The sequence below is a fragment of the Astatotilapia calliptera genome, chromosome 18 (genome assembly GCF_900246225.1).
Source record: "Astatotilapia calliptera chromosome 18, fAstCal1.2, whole genome shotgun sequence".
In the NCBI taxonomy this organism is placed as follows: domain Eukaryota; kingdom Metazoa; phylum Chordata; class Actinopteri; order Cichliformes; family Cichlidae; genus Astatotilapia; species Astatotilapia calliptera.
In genome coordinates this window covers 16,849,305-16,868,741 of record NC_039319.1, presented here as the reverse complement: position 1 = coordinate 16,868,741, position 19,437 = coordinate 16,849,305, and the positions used below count along the sequence as shown (strand labels likewise).

Here is a 19,437-nt window from a genome sequence, read left to right as displayed (position 1 = left end):
TGTTTGGATTTCTCCCTACAGAGCTCCGACAGCTAGATGTCAGCCCTGTGCCCTCCAATCTGAGTTACATGGATATCTCGAGGTGAGAGAAATTCCAGAAATGTACATGAATTTAAAAAATGAATAAATAAAACAGAAATATTTGGAAGTTCCTTCTGAAAGTAAATGCAACTTATTTACAGTACATCTGCCCTACAAGAGCGGAAGGGCAGCAGTTGTTCAGTGTGATGCTTTAAAGATTGTGCAACTACACAAAATTAGGAAATACACGGTCTCTGCAAGTGGAGTGAAATATAAACTTAGAGAGGTCATTTTTAACCATGCTAATCCTGACCTTCTGTACTTACTGTAGCTGTAGTCAATAAAATGCATGAACTAATCACTGCACTTTCCAATACCTTTAAATCAAAATGCTAGTGTTAAAGAATTCACCCATAAGTCACACAGAGCTTACTTCTATTCACTTTGTCTTTAACTTCTTAAAAGGGCATTGTCCACGAGACTGTCACACTTAAGAAAGATCGCATCTTTTAAAAGTTGTATTTATCTTTTTTTTAATCTTTTGTTTAGCTGTTTATCTTTTGGTAAACTGAATCTGAAAGATAGTAAAATGTAAACAAACAAACCAAAGCTGAAGTTTAATATATGGAGCGTTGCAGACAGCTAGGATTCATCATCATCGTCTCTCCTTCTCTTCCCTCAGGAACCATATGGAGTCCTTGCCAGACTGGCTATGTGAAGCTAAGAAACTGGAAGTCCTGGACGCGAGCCACAACCTCATTGCTGAGCTACCAGCACGGTGAGTGCCTCACACAGCAATACCTGTAAATGCTGTACAATACTGCATTATTCCCCCTGCCCTTTGCTGGCCTGTCATTTATCCCCCAAAAGGCCTCATAAATCACACAGATAGCCTTTAACCTCCGCAGCATCCATCCATTCTCTTCTCCTTTATGTACCCTTTTAGAAGGTCAGTTGAGTTGCACCTCTTCGTCTTTTCTATGTCTTACATCGGCTGTGTCAAACTTGCTCCACTCCTTTTCTCTTTCTTCCTCTCTCTCTCTACCTCTGGCCCCCTCATTGTCTGTAGATTTATTTTTTACCCAATAAGTGTCAGGATGATGAATTTCAGCCGCGGGCTCCACTAGAGGCACTGCTATTTATTGATATATTTTTTTTCTCCCATTCTTATCCATACTGTCATCATCCTTCTGCACTATTGTCATTTTTAATACTGTTTCAGGCTTCCCCGGTTACAGTCGTTCAAGGACCGGTGTGGAAAAAAAGTGTCACCTTATCTATTTACCAACCAGTCTATCGATCTATCTTCATCTATATAGCCATCTAGCTATCACTGTGCAACACTTTTTTTTACACGTTTTTACGAGGCCCTTCCTGTTTGTCTTTAATCTTCTAGCAGTGACCTAACCATCTATATATTCTTCTTGCTGCAGGTTGTTATGCAGCAACAGTCTGAGGAAGCTCAGTGCTGGACATAACCAGCTGCAGAAGCTGCCTGAAAGAGTTGAGCGCCCTCTGCTGGAGGTTTTGGATGTACAGCACAATCAACTGGTTGAGTTGCCCTGCAACCTGTTCCTCAAATCTGACAGGTAGCATTTATTATCAGCTGAAAGTGATTTTTCTTTGACTAATGTTCACCTGACAAGAAGATTAAATGTAGGGACAGTGTAGGTAGATGAAGATAAAGCACAGAAATTCTAATTAGGAGTTTCCTGTGAAGGACAAGACCACCAAGGGCAAGGATGACAGGCAAATAAAAAACAATCAGTCTGTAGAAGGACATGTTTTTTGCAGTGAAGTATTAAGTAAGAATTTATGGAGTAGTTTGCAATTAAAATGAATCACCTCAGTGTTGTCTGTCCCTCTCTGAAGGAGATTTTTTTTTTCTCCTTTCAGCTTACGATGCGTAAATGCATCAGCTAATAAGCTGGAGCACCTGCCACCATCCAGTCTGTCAGAGGAAAGCCACAGCATCCTGCAGGAATTCTACCTGACCAATAACCGACTGACAGACAAGTGTGTACCCATGCTAACAGGCCATACACACCTACGAGTTTTGCACATGGCCTACAACCATCTCCAGACTTTCCCAGCCAGGTAAAAAAGTCATATGTTAAAGGGGACTTATTCCTTTCCTTAATCTCTGTCATATATGCACAAAAGCAATGTGACGCCTACCTACACACAAACTTCTCACCCATATATGCCGATGCTATAGTGATGCCTGTGCACAGTTTTTGAGCTGATGCTAATGCCAGAGGACGTTGGGGACTCTGCAGTCATTGAGTCAGCACTACATTTTTAAAGATTTTTATGCACCCTAATCCACAACGTTGCATGCTCTTAGTTGCTGTTGTTCCTAAACACTTGCACTTTGCAATAACACCACTTACAGTCGAGTAAGTATCTGGTAGTGATATAGGAACAAAGAACTTTCACCAACTGACTTGTTGCAATTAAACATCCTATTGCAGTGCCTTGCTTGAATTCAGTGAGCTCTTTAGAACGACCCATTCTCAAAGAAATTTTCTGTCAAGTCAGACTGGATGACTTACGTGCTTGATGTTGTACACCTGTTGCAATAGAACCGAAAACACCTGAATCCAGAGATTAAGACGTGTGGCTCAATGTTTTCACATGTACCATTTCTGCTCTGGGATCGGTATGATGTCACTAACTTAACACACGCAAGGTGAAGGTCAGATGACTGCCACAACCGGGATCAGTATGCCATTTGTACTGGGGGGGGATTTGTCTTTTGACTAAGCAATTGATTGTTTCAGTACTATTTTACACACTTGACTTCACCTACTGCTCTCTCTGATCTTTCAGTAAAATGGCTAAGCTGGAGGAGCTGGAGGAGGTGGACCTGAGTGGCAACATGCTGAAGACTGTCCCCACCACCATTATGAACTGCCGGCGAATGCACACACTCATAGCCCACTCTAATGCCATTGAAGTCTTTCCTGAGGTCATGCAGCTGATGGAGATGAAAGTAAGTCAGGGGCAATAATGCATATCTTTGATGCCCTGACTTTGTAATGCATGTGCATTTGTGCGAGTATTGACATCTGCTCTTTGTTGTTGTCAGTGTGTGGACCTGAGCTGTAATGAGCTGAGTGAGATCACTCTACCAGAGAATCTACCCCCAAAGCTCCAGGAGCTGGACCTCACTGGAAACCCTCGCCTAAACCTGGACCACAAGACTCTTGAGCAGCTAAAGTATGTCTGGGTTTTTTTTTTTGTTTTTGTTTTTTGTTTTGGGGGGGGGGGTGGGGGGTGGGGGGTGTATTTAGTCCTGCAGTTTTTTTTTTGTTTGTTTTATATGCGCCATCATAGTCCCGTTAATGTGGCTTCAATTTGTACTTTGCATACAGGGAATCTGAGTTACCACATGATGTATGTTTAGTATTTTATTTCACGTATGACTGTTAGAAATACTTCAAGTGGTTTTCGTTTCTCTTTGCCCCCAAAACAGTGCGGTGAATTTGACCTTGTTTGCGTTTTCTTGTTTTTCAGCAATATTCGCTGCTTCCGTATTGATCCACCTCCGACCTTTTCATCGAGTGAGGCGTCTGGTGGGCCTGCTGTGTGGAGTCATGGTTACACAGAGGCCTCGGGCGTCAAGAACAAGTAAGCACAATTCAATCAATGATGAAATGACAACCAGCACCACCACACTCGCCCGTTGAAGCTGCACTAATCGCAACCTCTTGAGAGTGCACATCGTTAAAGCCGTGCGACTCAAATGAAGGAAATGTTAAAGCGGTGCTCGTTGAAAGCAAGAACTGTGTACATTCACATCCTGTGTGGACTAAATTGCTAATTCAGCATTTGAAAGTGCGTTCTGATGGCAAGTCTTCTATATCAAGATTCTGCTTTACAGTCAAAGGAGTCATTTAAGGCATTGCTTATGCATAGCATATGGAGTGACATGATAAATAGTTGCACAGGGGAGTTGTGGTCCTAAGAGCTCTCATTCTTTCCTCTTTCAGACTCTGTGTTGCTGCCCTTTCGGTAAACAGCTTCTGTGGGAGTCGTGAAGCTCTGTATGGTGTGTTTGATGGAGACAGGAATGTGGAAGTGCCCTACCTCCTGCAGTGCACAATGAATGATGTGCTGGCGGAAGAAATTCACAAGACAAAGAGCGAAGAGGACTATATGACCAACACCTTCCTTGTCATGCAAAGGTTTGCAATAGATTCTACATGCCTCGTCTTCACTGTGTGTAACAAATTTCTCATTTCTGCCTCAAAAACCTCATCCTCTTCCCGTCTTTCCTTCTTCCACCCTTGCAGGAAGCTTGGAACTGCAGGACAGAAACTGGGTGGCTCGGCAGCGCTGTGTCACATTCGCCATGACCCCACTGACCCTGGTGGCTGCTTCACCCTCACGGCTGCTAATGTGGGAAAGTGCCAGGCCATTCTGTGCCGTGATGGAAAGCCGTTGTCTCTGTCACTCCTTCACAATGTAGGGCTGGAGGAGGAATACCGCAGGATCAGGCAGCACAAAGCTATCATCACTGAGGTAGAGATCTTTTTTTTTTCAGAGTACTGAAAAATTGGTGTAAAGTACATTCATGTAAATGCAGTATTACTTGCATCCTGCCTGAACACTATTGATTTGTATCTCTTTCTTTTTTCTTTTCTCCACAGGACAACAAAGTGAACGGTGTAACTGATTCTACACGAATCATGGGCTACTCCTTCCTCTACCCTTCTGTCATCCCTTGTCCCTATGTGCAGACAGTCACTCTAACCCCTCAGGATGAGTTCTTCATTCTCGGTAGCCGTGGCCTGTGGGATGCTGTGTCCCCCACAGAGGCGGTGGAGGCTGTTCGGAATGTCCCCGATGGCCTGGCTGCTGCTAAAAAGCTTTGCACATTGGCGCAGGGCTACGGCTGCACCGACAGCCTCAGCGCCGTCGTTGTGCAGCTCAATGTGAGTGAAGACTGCTGTTCCTGCTGTTGTTCTGACCCTCCCCAGCCACCTCCCAGTCCAGGCCTGGGACCTTATCCTCCATCGTCCTCTGCCATCAAGGAGAGACCCTCAGACGGCTCCCTCCCTGTTCCCCCCTCCTCCTGTAGTGAAATTAGCAGTGAGATTAGCACCAGTGAGATGAGCAGTGAGGTGGGCTCTACCGCCTCATCGGACGAGCCTCCACAGAGTTCCTTGGTCCTACTGCAAGAGCAGTCCCACCACCCTCACCTTCACTTGCACCATCAGGCCCACTTGCTGCCTCTACAGCACCAGCAGGCTCACACAAGTACCCAGCCCTGCCACTATCTTTTCCCGGGTTCAGAGCTGCCTTCATCCCGAAGCTGCTGTGCCCTCCACCCTGCCTGCTTAGCACACTCCTTTCAGAGGCAGCTCTCTAGTGCCACTTTCTCCAGCGCCCTTTCTGACAACGGGCTGGACAGCGAGGATGAAGAGCCCATCGCTGGGGTTTTCTCTAACGGTAGCCGTGTGGAAGTAGAGGCAGATGTTCACTGCCTGAAAGCACAGTCCTGCTTGTCCTCATCACCCAAAACACCGGTACCCTCATCCTCCAGTCAGGAACGCAACCTGCTCACACTTCCCCCACCTCCTCCACCACCGTGCACCCCAGAGCCCCTAGAGGAGGGGATTGACATGAGCCAAGGGGAGGCTGAGAACGGGCTTGAAAGGGATGAGTCATGGCCGGGAGCTGGAGTGGGATGCGGGGATGGAGGGAAGCTAGCAGGCAAGAGAAGGGTTAATGGGTCCGTGGCACAGCAGGAAAAGAGCCACAACCTTATTGAGGTGGCTGCTGATGCTCCCTCCAAGAAGTCCGGGGGTTACTTCACAGCTCCAGCCCAACCTGACCCAGACGACCAGTTCATCATCCCACCCGAGCTGGAGGAAGAGGTGAAGGAAATCATGAAGCAGCATCAGCAGAAACAGCAGAAGCCTGCTGGGACAGATCAACCCACAGACTACTATGACACCCCTCTCTGAACAGCAGTACCAACTTTGGCCTCATCTTCTTTACATGAACTAAACTGGTCTGATTTTCCTACACATGGACACAAACAAATGAGATTCGGCGAGAGGCTGTAAAATGCACACTGAAAAGTTTCATCAAGCTTTTTCTGTGTAGTCTCTCTTCTCCACGCAGCCCTGTCATTGGAGAGAAATGCACTGTAACCCGCTCCAGTTATAGAATAAAACAAGCAAATGAGCCCTTTAATGATACTCAATCCTCTTGAAAAGCCTATGGACGCAGCTCCAAGTGTCCATGGTCGTGCCCTTCTCACAGACTGTGGAACATTTATTTTTTACATTAGACAACCAGCTGAGTATGTAATCAACACTAGTCTCTTTGCTATAGCATTAGCTTGCCACAACACTTGTTAATATAAATAACAATTCAATGGTTTGTTTGTTTGTTTTTTAAAGAACTTACCATATCTTTTAATGTGAAAGCAGTGAAGTTTCTGGAAGAACTTTTTAAAAGCAGAGACACATAATCTTTTTATTATCAGTGAACTATGTTGAATGGTACACCAATAATACCACATCGAACTGTTGTAGATAGGGCACTTACAATACTGTATTTCTTCAGTAAATCATGGCTCTTGGCCTATAAAATGGCATAGAAATTTTTTTGTAGAAATTTTCAATACTAACTCCTAGGAGTTGCATACTCTTTATGGTGACTCAGTCACTTTTACTAATCTTCTCTGAGAGAAATGGTGATTTTTTTTCTCCAATGATTGTAAATAAGAGAAATGTTGTATACTGAGGCTTTTAAAGGAACTGTATGTCGGTGAAGGTTTTAGTGGCGGGGAGGATGCGTTTGTTTGCAGTTATGGAGGTGTCACCCTCCCTTTCCCCTTTATCTTACAGTGTAAGCCCACACACACACATACACACACACACACACACACACACAGACACACAAATGTAAATGTGCAGTAGCAGGTCAGAAAACCCAACATTCCATGCAGTATAACTACACTAAGTGGCTCTGGTTTGCCCCACTCCAACTGTGATGTCTTGTAGTCATCACTGCATCTACTGAACACTAATAGACCGATCTTTGCATGCACACACACACCCATGCAGACATGACATGCATACAAGCACACATACACAGACACTTGGTTAATATTAGTCCCACCTCCCTCCTACAGTAACTGTTATCACCGGCATGACTGTGTCAAGTTCAGTAATACAAACAAATATATCCACATGGAAAAGAAACAACACAAATGTTCCTGTCTTTGGTATAATAAATTTTAAATTTGTGAATATACTTCATGTTGTCTAGGACTGTTTTTTAACAAATGAATTCATACATAAAATCCGGTTATCATGATTTTTTATTAATTTTTTTGATACACTAATAATGATGCATCGCTCTGCTGTGTTTCCACTGAATGACCAGTAAGGGGCAGTCTAATGTAATATTTTGATCCAGTACAGAATACAAAAGTCTTATTTCTATATCATCAAAAGCCTTGTTTTTTACAGTATTTAGCAGGGAAATTTTTTTTTAAACATTTTCAACTATTTGTTTTTGCTGTGTTCTTCTGTTCACCAAGTTGTCATTGTGAAGTTCAGGGTCTGCCTCTTGAAGTCTCTAACTAGCATGTGAGTTCAGGATGACGGCGTTATTATTATTATTATTCGTGCGTTTTTTATACTTTTTCTTCACGCAGATGACACTGACTACTGTAACTACCAACATTACTGCCAGTACAGATAGAGAAGAGGCAAGTGCAAGGGTGGTTTTGTCACTGTTGGACCCTCTGTGCTGACATCTGTCCCCGTAGTACCACCAGTCGTCACCCACGTCACACCTGGACACCAGAGGAAAAGGATGAACATGAGAGACAGAAAACATACTTGAAGGTTTACCCAGCATTCACCACGTAGCTGATCGTGATGGTGGAAATTAGAGAAAGAAAGAAAGTGTACTTTATTGGTCCCCGTGGGGAAAATCCCTCTCTGCATTTAACCCATTCACTCAGTGAAGCAGTGGGCAGCCATTGGGCGCCCGGGGAGCAGTGTGTAGGGACGGTACCTTGCTCAGGGGTACCTCAGGGTAGCTGTTCAGGGGAATCGAACCCCCGACCGATGTGTAACAGGTTGTTTGACTGTCCAAACTAAACAAGTGCTTGACACTCTTAATGTGCTTGCTGACAGGACATAATTAGTTCACAGTGATATAAAACACAATATGAGAGGTTCAGTAGCACCTCTCAATCTTTTTTCTAAATAGGTGCACTTAAAACAAGTGTTCAACTGTTGCCAAAAATGGACAACACATTGATATAATATTAAAGTGTGTTAACGTCCATTTTTTGGTAAATGCCGTGAAGTTAGCATAGTGGATGACATCAAAAGTGCTCACCTGCAAGCAGGTTTGCCTTCATCCACGACACAGACACCGCCATTCTGGCATTGCACATTGTAGCAAACTTCAGAAGGTGTGATGGTGACAGGCTGTGAAGTTGTAGGAGGCAGGGGCTGGCTCACAGTTAAATGGGACACATCTGAAGAAGAGGAGCAAATGAGACAGCAGGTTAAAGAAACCCACGTGAAAGAGCTAATTGTTTGGATTACCTGCTGTGACCTGACCTGAGGGTTAATAAATCCTAGATGTGATCATGTATGCCGAATTACATAGTCCTACTTGTGCGGCTTGCCGAATTAGCATTACAGAATATGTTCGGATTTACAAAAAAATGGTACATTTACAAAATTAAAATGCATCTTGTATATCTGGTGCTTTTACCCTCCATGGTGAGGAGGAAGATGGCATCTCCTCCCTTGATAAAATCTCTGCTTTTAGCTCTGAGATGGGTGAGATACGCTGCAGTTCCATAGCCTGGCCCTAGGAAATACTTTGATCCGTCTGTATCTGTGACCTCAACGCCGACCTTACGAGGATCATCCCAGAAAAATTCATCAGAGCCTGTTAAAAAGAATATTAAAAGAGTGCAAAAATTGTAATACAGCAAAAAGCCATGATTTCATGATTTGTTTGTAATTTGCAAACAATTTCTGTGACTCTTTTTGAAAAAAGTTAAAATGACTGCACCTGCTGCCTTCATGTTGGGGTCAGTGGTGATGCTGCGCTGGTTGGACATGCGCTTTTGAATATGTGGATGCTGGTCCATTAGCATCATGGTTATCTGTTTCCAAGGACATGGCCATATCTGTCCTGTGTCCCCTTCACGGGCCACCAGATGAGCATAGGCTGACAACTGCCCCTGGTAGCCCTCTCTACCGCTGGGGTAAAGCATCATTTGGAAGGTATAACCCTCTTTAGAGGTGAATAGGGGGCTAAATATAGGTGTGTTTATTGGGGTGTTTTCCATAACATGACTGAAGTTTTTAACTCTCCAAATAAATTCTGGGCAGGTGGTCTCTGAAACGTTGATGTCATCCAAAGACTGTCCACCTGATGGGGGCCCAGCTTCCACTTTGGTCCCTTCAAAGACTACGCGGAATTTCATTTTAGCATCTAGACTGACGTGGTGCAGTTGCCAAAGCTCCTGAGGGGACCCTGTTATGGCACATGAGGTAAATGCATTGAATGTATTAAAAAGCAAGTGTACAAACCTGATATTTCAAGCAATATTCTGACAGTAGATTGTGAACAGAAGTAAGATTTCCAAAAATGTCACCTTCTATGGTCTTTATAAGGCGCAGACTTCCATTGGGGTTAGCTTTGTCATACTCTCTGACATAGACCTTCAGTGTGTCACTGGGCCCAGCACTGTTGTAATAGAAGAACTGCAGACATTGGTAGCCTCTTTTGGGGTAAAGCAATCTACTTTCCAGCAGAGCTTTGTCCCCAGTATTGGCTCTGCCGGTGCTGAAGTGCATAAAATACCCAGAGCCTAAAGATATAAGTTTCACTTCATTAATAGGTTCGGTATCTAAGCATGTTTGCACAGTGGATAATAAGACATAAGAGTACTCAAGCCAATCCAAAGCTACAGTGGCTTGCAAAAGTATTCGGCCCCCTTGAACTTTCCCACATTTTGTCACATTACAGCCACAAACATGAATCAATTTTATTGGAATTCCATGTGAAAGACCAACACAAAGTGGTGTACACATGAGAAGTGGAATGAAAATCATACATGATTCCAAACATTTTTTACAAATAAATAACTGCAAAGTGGGGTGTGCGTAATTATTAAGCCCCCTTTGGTCTGAGTGCAGTCAGTCGCCCATAGACATTGCCTGATGAGTGCTAATGACTAAACAGAGTGCACCTGTGTGTAATCTAATGTCAGTACAAATACAGCTGCTCTGTGACGGCCTCAGAGGTTGTCTAAGAGAATATTGGGAGCAACAACACCATGAAGTCCAAAGAACACACCAGACAGGTCAGGGATAAAGTTATTGAGAAATTTAAAGCAGGCTTAGGCTACAAAAAGATTTTCCAAGCCTTGAACATCCCACGGAGCACTGTTCAAGTGATCATTCAGAAATAGAAGGAGTATGGCACAACTGTAAACCTACCAAGACAAGGCCGTCCACCTAAACTCACAGGCCGAACAAGGAGAGCGCTGATCAGAAATGCAGCCAAGAGGCCCATGGTGACTCTGGACAAGCTGCAGAGATCTACAGCTCAGGTGGAGGAATCTGTCCATAGGACAACTATTAGTCATGCACTGCACAAAGTTGGCCTTTATGGAAGAGTGGCAAGAAGAAAGCCATTGTTAACAGAAAACCATATGAAGTCCCGTTTGCAGTTTGCCACAAGCCATGTGGGGGACACAGCAAACATGTGGAAGAAGCTGCTCTGGTCAGATGAGACCAAAATGGAACTTTTTGTCCAAAATGCAAAATGCTATGTGTGGCGGAAAACTAACACTGCACATCACTCTGAACACACCATCCCCACTGTCAAATATGGTGGTGGCAGCATCATGCTCTGGGGGTGCTTCTCTTCAGCAGGGACAGGGAAGCTGGTCAGAGTTGATGGGAAGATGGATGGAGCCAAATACAGGGCAATCTTGGAAGAAAACCTCTTGGAGTCTGCAAAAGACTTGAGACTGGGGCGGAGGTTCGCCTTCCAGCAGGACAACGACCCTAAACATAAAGCCAGGCAACAATGGAATGGTTTAAAACAAAACATGTCCATGTGTTAGAATGGCCCAGTCAAAGTCCAGATCTAAATCCAATCGAGAATCTGTGGCAAGATCTGAAAACTGCTGTTCACAAACGCTGTCCATCTAATCTGACTGAGCTGGAGCTGTTTTGCAAAGAAGAGGCAAGAATTTCAGTCTCTAGATGTGCAAAGTTGGTAGAGACAGACCCTAAAAGACTGGCAGCTGTAATTGCAGCAAAAGGTGGTTCTACAAAGTATTGACTCAGGGGGCTGAATAATTACGCACACCCCACTTTTCAGTTATTTATTTGTAAAAAATGTTTGGAATCATGTATGATTTTCGTTCCACTTCTCACCTGTACACCACTTTGTGTTGGTCTTTCACGTGGAATTCCAATAAAATTGATTCATGTTTGTGGCTGTAATGTGACAAAACATGGAAAAGTTCAAGGGGGCCGAATACTTTTGCAAGCCACTGTAAAACTGAAACATAGACTAGTTTCACATTTTACAAGTCTGTCATAAAAAAATGTTTAGTGTGATCTCATAAACAAGAGACCACACTAAATATGTTCACATGTTCCTATGAAGATATTTTTTCAAATGTTCTATGCAGAGGAGATTTTGGTACACTAAGAAGTATCTGAACATTGTTTTAAGAAAGAATTGTAAAAATATGAACCTATCCTTTCATACATTTCATAGTAGATTGTTCTCACCAGTGCATTTGCCCATGTTGGAGTAATCAGTGTCAGGCCCTCCAGTAGCTGTTGTAACCCTGTCCCAATCTGCCTGATCCCCTTGTCCCTGTATCATACCACAGATGTTTTCACGTTCAAAGTCGCACGAGTCCAGAAAGGTGGAACCTTGAGCTGCAGAGCAGATTTCATAAACACACATAAACAAGTGTTGCAGCACTTTGAACCGCAATAAACTATAAAAAAATCAAGGGACAAGCCATGTCATGAACATCATTATTGATGAATGTAACAAAACATGAAGTTGAACAGATCAGTACTGCAGGTGCAGGACAAGTTGACTTTTATAATGGAGAAAATAAAATAGTACTTGTGCACTGACTGCTGAATCTTACTGCAGTTATAGAGGCGGTTCAGCTTGAGCAGGTCACTGTCGCTGAACTCCATACGCTGGCCAATGATGTCACTGAAAGCAGGGATCTTGGTGACGATGGTGGGCTCCATGCCGTTCTTAAAAGCAGTTTTACTGTAGTGCATCATGGAGCTGTAGTCGTAGGGGACGCCCAAAGAGCTGGAGGTGGTGTCATCATAGGTGTTAAAATTGTGTCCTTTACCTGCAAATTGGACATACATAAAGGCGCCATTGCAGTTTCATCCATTGTGACATTGCATTACTTATTATTGTATGATTCATATGACTTGGACCATAAATGCTGCTTATCAACAGGTGTCAGAGACTGCTGACTTATAAAAGTACTCATATAACAATACTTGGGTAAACAGGTACGTCATGAAGAAATCACCACATAAAGAGATAAAACTTTATGAGAGGATGAACAGCCAGTGTTTAAACACTGTAGTTTGGTTGGATGAATAACAGTAACAATACCCTCTGTAATGCGGTCCCACATGATTTCGACATAATCATCACGGTCTGCCCTGGACTGCTCGTGCCAGAAACCCAGCGCATGAAGGAACTCATGTTCAATGGTGGCAATGTGGTCACAGTTTGTTCCTATAGACAGTCTCTGCTTCCCAACATGCCGGTTGCCAACAGAGGAGAAACAGCTTATGGAAAGAAAATGAGGCTTTTGTGAAGATCAGATAAACTCCCAGTGTCTTCTTGCCAATACTTTTCTGTAGTAAAAGTACAGAATAAATACACTCACTGGCCTCTCTGTTAGGTACATCTAATCATCTGCTTCTTAATGCAAATATCTAATCAGCCAATCAAATGGTATTAACTCAGTGCAGTTATGCATGGTCAAGTCAACCAGCTGAAGTTGAACTAAACATTCGGATAAGGTAGAAAAGTAATTTAAATGATTTTGAGTGTTCTGTGGTAGTTGGTGCCGGATGGGCTGGTATGAGTGTTCCAGAAACTGCTGATCTACTGGGATTTTCCCACACAACCATCTCTAGAGTTTAGAGAGAGGTATCCAGAAAAGAGAAATACCCAGTGATTGGCAAAAAATGCCTCCATGATGTCAGAGGTCAGAAGATAATGGCCCGACGTGTTCGACTTGAGAGAAAGGCAATGGTCACTCAGTTAAACAATCAAATTATCTCTGAATTGACAACATGTTGAACTTTTAAGCAGAGGAGCTACAGCAGTAGCACGCCGAGTACTGCTGCTTTCAGTAGAGAACATGAAAATAGAAAAAACTAGGCAAAACATTGGCTGGTATGATGAGTCTTGATTTCTGATATTGCACTTAGAAAGCCAGGAATAGAACCTTATTGAATCTATGCAATAAAAAATCAAGGCACTACTGAAGGGCAAAGGGGAACCAACATGGTACAAGCAACGTATACTTAATTGAGTGTCCAATGAGTGTATATAATCCATCTAAAAAGAGATTTTAGAAGAATACGTTCTTCTTGCCTTACCCATCCCCTTTAAAGACAGAAATGTAGTTTGCTTCTCCACTCCATGGCTTAAAGTCGATGCAGGTCTTGAGCCGGTACTGCTCAAAGGCCTTGAGAATCACACCTTTTGCATTGATCTCTGTGTACAAAATGAAAAATCAGTTTTATTATAGTTGAAAAAAGTTCTTTACGGTACCTTTTTTTAAGAACAACTGTAAGCTCCTGCTGAGTTATGATTACAGATGACACCCATACCCATATATTTTTGTGAAAGCACAAAAATATTGATAATAAAATGTGTTTAAATATCCAATTTATGACATTTGGTTTTTTTAATCTAAATTTTATCATTAATATTGTTTCCAAAAGCCATTAATAACATTGCATTTAGTCAAAAAAATTTTATTCTTTATTCTATTTTACTTTATTTTTAACTGCTTCAGATCCCATTGGCTTGTTAAGTAATAAAATAATACATAATCTGAAAAGATTATGTATTTTTTTTTCAAGTGCTTGAAAACAAATAACAGGAACAAGATTCATTTTAAAATTAAAATTAAAACATTAAATACTTGTAAACACAGAGCTAATAAAAATAATGCACATTTTCTCATTTATTTTGCTTTATTTATGCCACATGACTGTATATGCAAATATACTGTACTGTAGAGGCTTAAGTATGAAGCTAAATAATTTCAAATTGTAAAGAAAAACCCCCAAACAAACAAAAGGAAAAAAAAACAAGCTCGCTTTTACCCAAGTCATCTTGCATGTAGTATGGGATTGTCTTTGGCCACCTGTACTCTTCCCCTATTATAGAATTTCGGGGTTGCTTCTGCCACAGCCACAAAGAACAAACCACAAACAAAAGAACAAAATATTGAGCCATTGTTGAACTTTAATCCAATCCATTAATTTGTGTTGTTGGGGAAAGAAGTTCAATTAAGTTACCTCATCAAGAACTATGTCCCCTTCTGCAAGGTTCAACCCTGCCTCTGATCAGATTAAAGCACAAAGAAAGTTTAAGAGAACTGAATTTGGAATTTGGAAGAAAAAGAGAACATTTTCTTCTGGGTTTTTTTTTTCTGTTTCTTTCCTAAAATACCTTCATTGATATCAAAAATGTCAAGGTCCCGTCCACCGTCCACATCATAGACTGTAAAATCAAAGTAGTAATTTAACATGAAAATTAGTAAAAAAGTAACAAAAACAGTTAAAGTAGCCTTTGCTTGTTTGAGAAAAAAACTTACCTAATAATTTTGCTGCTGGCTAAATATTAAAATAAATGAAAAAGGAATACTGGTTATTGATTTTCAAGTGTATAAAAGTCAACTTTCAAGTTCTCCTAAGACCACTTCTGATAATAAAAACTAAACAAAATGACAATTTCTCACCAAGCAGAGTGTGGTACCACAAAGGAGGCATGCAGTGTAAAGGATGAGCACACCTGTAGGTTCCCTTCCTGCCATGCCATAGAATCTCCCTCTACAAGAGTGTCCAAATAAGACCTACTGAGCTCTGACGGGCATTCAGGAAGAAGAAATCAGAAAAGTGCATTTGGGGTGGAGAAATAAAATGCGTTCACAAGTCAATAACTGACAGAGCTATAATGGGCTCAAGTTAAACGACAACTTCAATCCACTCTGTTATCAGCCAATAAATCTTTGCACATTTGCAAGTAGCAGGCCTGATATAAGACATGTTGAAATTGATAGCAACCTCCTGATCTATGTGTACATTTCTGTTTTCAGGACATGTACTGTTATTATCGATTTCTATCTACACTGCATTAAAGTCAGCAACACTGTGGAGTGCTGCTGACTTCAACTGAGGATATTGTTGGGTGATAGAAGGAATACTTTGAAGACCTCCTTAATTCCACTGACACGTCTTCTATAGAGGAAGACGTGCCAGTGGGAAGACAAGTGTTCTGACTCATGCATTACAGAGGGCAAGGTCACAGCGCAGTTAAGCAACTCCTTGGTGGCAGGCTCCCTGGGATGGATACAGGAGGAACAATGCAGCTTTCGTCCCGGTTGTGGAACACCGGACCAGCTCTTTACCCTCTCGAAAATATTTGTGGATACATGGGAGTTCACCCAACCACTCTACTTGTGTTTTGTGGACTTAGAGAATGCATTCAGTCGTGTCCCTAAGAGTATTCTGTGGGAGCTGCTCCGGGGAGTATAGGCGCTCTGGCCTGTTGTTACGAGCCATAAGGGCTTTGGAGTTGACGTCACGCCGCAATGCATTATGGGAGCGCAGCGCCATTTTCGGGGTCTACGAATCAACACAAACACACTGTGTTGGAACGACGACTACAAGAAAGATGCTTAAGAGCCTCTCAAAAGAGAATGAACTGTATAGAGACCGATTGCGTCCAGAGGCGAAGCAGCGGTACTTGCAGAAAAGAGCGTGCATTGGAAATGTGGACCCGTATGACATACGGCCGTGGAGTAGAAACCCTGAAGACCAACCGCTACTGACATAGCCTGACCTTGTCTGTGGAGTCAGCGCGTACAAGTCGTCATTCAAACAAAGGTAAGTCAGCTTGAGTACTGCGAGTGAATGCGTTTGATTTCCCTGCAAACATTCACATTAGTGCAGCATAAATTCATTCATGAGGGGAAATTACAGTGAGAACATGTGGAGGCTGTTAGAGGGATAACATAGTGAGTTCAGTGCATTGATGAGACACTGTCCTGAAGGTTTGTTGTTCTTTATGGTTAAAGAAATTGCAATGATTTATTCATATTTATTATAAATAATTCTAATTATACATCTTGCTTCCATGTTTGTATCCTGTGTCACTAAAAATACATTTTATTTTAGTTTTATACATTGATTAATGACCTGCAGAATCTCCTTATCATACTAAGTGATTCATAATTGTCACTTTATGCTTTCTCCATCTCTAAAGTGATGACATCCTTGCATTACATACTTTAGGTTCATTTTCTGCAGGCAGGTTTCTGACAGAGAACAGGCAGATTTACACTATAACATGCAGCGTTCTATAGATGGACACATAAAGAAATGAAAAATGACATGTATGTGCAAACTTTCTAAACACTTTGTTACATTTATGATAAAGTAGATAAAACACATTTACGTCGGCCTTGGCTCATAGTTCTTGTCTTTAAATGAACTTTGTCTGTGTGTGTTTCAGGTCCTGCACTCTCAAAGACTGAATGAACCAGCATTGCAGCCATGGGTCACTGTGAGCATCACAGGGGAGGTTGAAGCCGCCCACTGCACCTGTATGGCCGGAGTCGCGGAGACCTGCTGCCATGTCGCTGCTCTTCTGTTTAATTTCGAAGCAACAGTGTTGATCTGTGGCACAAGGACTGTTACAGATGAACCTGCATACTGGGTTTTGCTGGGTAATATGACCAAGATACAGCCAGAGGTTGGCCATAAGATAGACTTCTCCTCTTCAGCTGCCCAAAAAAAGGCTCTCAATCAAAACATAAACAGACCATCTGTAGTGACAGGTAAAAGGAGCCGTCCTCATAACAGAAAAATCCCACCTGCTACTGTGGAGGAGTTGTCACTGCTATTGGATACTTTGCTGGAACACAGTAAAGCTGTGGGTTGTGGGAATGACCCATAATGTTTTATCTAGGGGTCTAGATTTATGCCTGTAGTGCACTGCCGTGTAAATAATTTGCATTTACTGAATATATACTGACTGAGTACCACTGTTCAAAAGTTGAATAAACAAACAAATTTTTGCCTGTTTTTTTTTTTATTAAAACCACCTTATAGAACATCACATCAGTTACAGTGTAGAATCCATGTCATTTATAGTTTACAAATGACAAAATGTTTACACAAAATCATGAGTGTTTACATGATATCACCCACTACTAACATTACTTTATTTACTGTATCTTTTGAAAAAATACAGCAATTTTAACAGCACAATACTTAAGAATATTTAACAGGAGCAGGTTTCATTTTTCCCTGGTTTTATTATCACACTGTTCAACAAACGCAGCAAACCTTCACCATCTTATCCAGGAGGGTCACCTCTTCACCCTCACATGGAAGAAGTAATCTGATTGGCATGGTGGTATGTTTGAAGCAGGTCCCTTGTGTAGTGCTGGAACCCAGTCACGATGTTTCATCCATTTCATGGGCTGGTTTGCTGCAATAATGCCAAATAATTAGCAACTCTATAAATAGAAGGTAGTTCTGCAAAAATCACTCAGTAGGATGTTTGTTCTAATTTGCTATGAGCTCAGAGCGCATTGAAAATAAAACTAATAGGCTATAAAGAGTGATATGAACATATTTAGAACTTACCGGAATGAAAATGTCAGGAGCACCAACAGATATTTGGAGATGGAAGAGAACTGCACGTCAGCTCGTCTCACAGCTGCTATCCAGACTAGACGCCTTCGTTTGGTAACATCGATACACGAGCTGCCTCATGTTGCTTCCAGGTTGGGAAAGAATGAAAAGATAAACCCTTTTCAAGCTTATTCTCTTGCCGGTCGTGCGATCGAACATTGCAACCGACCACACAGCAAATACGAACCATGGCTGTTGTGTGTGACTTCGCTCCCTTTTCACTTGCGCTAGACCCCCAAAATGGCGGATCGGGCCAAAATCCACCACCCTTTGAATCACCTCAAAAGTGTAGCAGAGTTGTGATGGGTAACTCATATTGAAGGAATAAAAAAGGTCCAAACAGCATGGCTACTGCAAAGGTCACGTTATCCAGATCTTGAAGAACTACTATACCCTCGATGATGATGCCAACGTCAGAAAAGTCATTGCCTGGTGCATCCTCTGGAGACAGATGTTCATTGTGGTTTTCTCAATCTGTGCAGTGGCCTCAGTCAAGTCCTGGTTAAACACAAAACATTTCTTTAAGATTCCTTTTTAAACTCATCTCTTTTGAATCTACCAGTTCTAATGTTAGAGTAATTTAAACCAATGCAAGCAACATAGTAAATAGCTATAGCCAAAGAGTGGCCTGCCATGCTGCCATTCATGGTCTAACAGAGTTTCTAAGAGAGGGTGAAAAACATAATTTCAAATGCTTTACATTAGTTTTTCTTAGAAAGACACCGGCCCATCAGAAATCCAGGTTTTGTCACTCAGAAGATGTTAGAATTTAGACTTTCAGCCCCACAATTTGGTTAGCTGTTGGTCTTTTTTTTTTTTCAAACAAAAGCTAATGTAAATATTGGTGGGATTTTCCTTTGTTCACTAGAATGACAAATTTAAAGTTTTTTCACACTGATGTGACCCCTAATACAGGGGTGGGGCCTCAAGGGCCGGCGGCTGAGTTCACTACCAGGCCTCATGTGAACTTCAAATTATTAAAGAGGACTACTGGTCCTAACTGGTCCAATGAGGATCAAGTGGATAACTAAATGCATTTTTAAATGTTGCAAAGCCACAATCTACTCATAAAACACTCACCATGAACTCCTGCACCAAGATGTTGCAATTGTCTTTCACACAGATGCGGAGCACTTTGATGAGACTCCCTTTGAGCATTAATGTCATCCTAAAGTATTATAACAAAGAAAACAGAGATTTGTGAACTTTTCAGTAGCACAGAAGAAAATGATCCCAGACCAAAACTTAAACCAGTCAACATGCAACACCAGCATCTACAAAGCAATATCAAAAGTTCCTGTTTGACATCAACTTTATGGATATATAGTTTCCAGAACATTTATTTTTTTTTAAAAAGATCAATTTTTCTCAGTGGGCCAGTAAATGCATGACGAAAATT

The 19,437-nt window shown here is 42.0% G+C and overlaps 2 protein-coding genes across 3 annotated transcripts in view; one reads left to right on the top strand and one right to left on the bottom strand.

Moving 5' to 3' along the window:
* Positions 1–7,263, top strand: part of phlpp1 (PH domain and leucine rich repeat protein phosphatase 1) — a 45,934-nt gene extending 38,671 nt beyond the window's left edge. Inside the window, exons 8-17 of the mRNA XM_026149898.1 lie at positions 22–82; positions 704–799; positions 1,455–1,610; positions 1,918–2,118; positions 2,854–3,016; positions 3,113–3,243; positions 3,541–3,654; positions 4,017–4,211; positions 4,320–4,548; positions 4,677–7,263. Of these exons, the coding sequence (XP_026005683.1) occupies positions 22–82; positions 704–799; positions 1,455–1,610; positions 1,918–2,118; positions 2,854–3,016; positions 3,113–3,243; positions 3,541–3,654; positions 4,017–4,211; positions 4,320–4,548; positions 4,677–5,996 (2,666 nt within the window). The 3' untranslated portion in view covers positions 5,997–7,263. The remainder of the gene's footprint in view (positions 1–21; positions 83–703; positions 800–1,454; positions 1,611–1,917; positions 2,119–2,853; positions 3,017–3,112; positions 3,244–3,540; positions 3,655–4,016; positions 4,212–4,319; positions 4,549–4,676) is intronic.
* Positions 7,264–7,330: 67 nt separating this feature from the next.
* mep1bb (meprin A subunit beta b) lies at positions 7,331–17,708 on the bottom strand. Of its 2 annotated transcripts, none has more exons than XM_026149899.1 (14): positions 15,077–15,941; positions 14,933–14,951; positions 14,788–14,838; positions 14,634–14,677; positions 14,439–14,517; positions 13,704–13,821; positions 12,703–12,881; positions 12,209–12,427; positions 11,835–11,987; positions 9,677–9,892; positions 9,088–9,555; positions 8,782–8,961; positions 8,398–8,539; positions 7,331–7,843 (listed from the first exon to the last, which is right to left on the bottom strand). In XM_026149899.1, exons 1-14 carry the CDS (start codon positions 15,149–15,151, stop codon positions 7,624–7,626), a joined length of 2,163 nt encoding a protein of 720 aa, XP_026005684.1. In that variant the 5' UTR covers positions 15,152–15,941; the 3' UTR covers positions 7,331–7,623. The 2 variants fall into 2 exon arrangements, with proteins under 2 accessions (XP_026005684.1, XP_026005685.1); XM_026149900.1 differs by lacking the exon at positions 15,077–15,941 and adding an exon at positions 17,688–17,708 and having other exon boundaries at positions 7,332–7,843.
* Between the last annotated feature and the right edge of the window lie 1,729 nt (positions 17,709–19,437).

What these genes read in the sequence shown, in the direction of transcription:
- mep1bb (XM_026149899.1), bottom strand. Translation starts at nt 15,151, where the DNA reads ATGGCAGGAAGGGAACCTACAGGTGTGCTCATCCTTTACACTGCATGC. An exon ending in TCTGTCTTTAAAGGGGATGG is followed by an intron (nt 12,882 to 13,703) that starts GTAAGGCAAGAA and finishes TCTTTCCATAAG; the next exon opens with CTGTTTCTCCTCTGTTGGCA. An exon ending in CCTTATAAAGACCATAGAAG is followed by an intron (nt 9,556 to 9,676) that starts GTGACATTTTTG and finishes GTGCCATAACAG; the next exon opens with GGTCCCCTCAGGAGCTTTGG.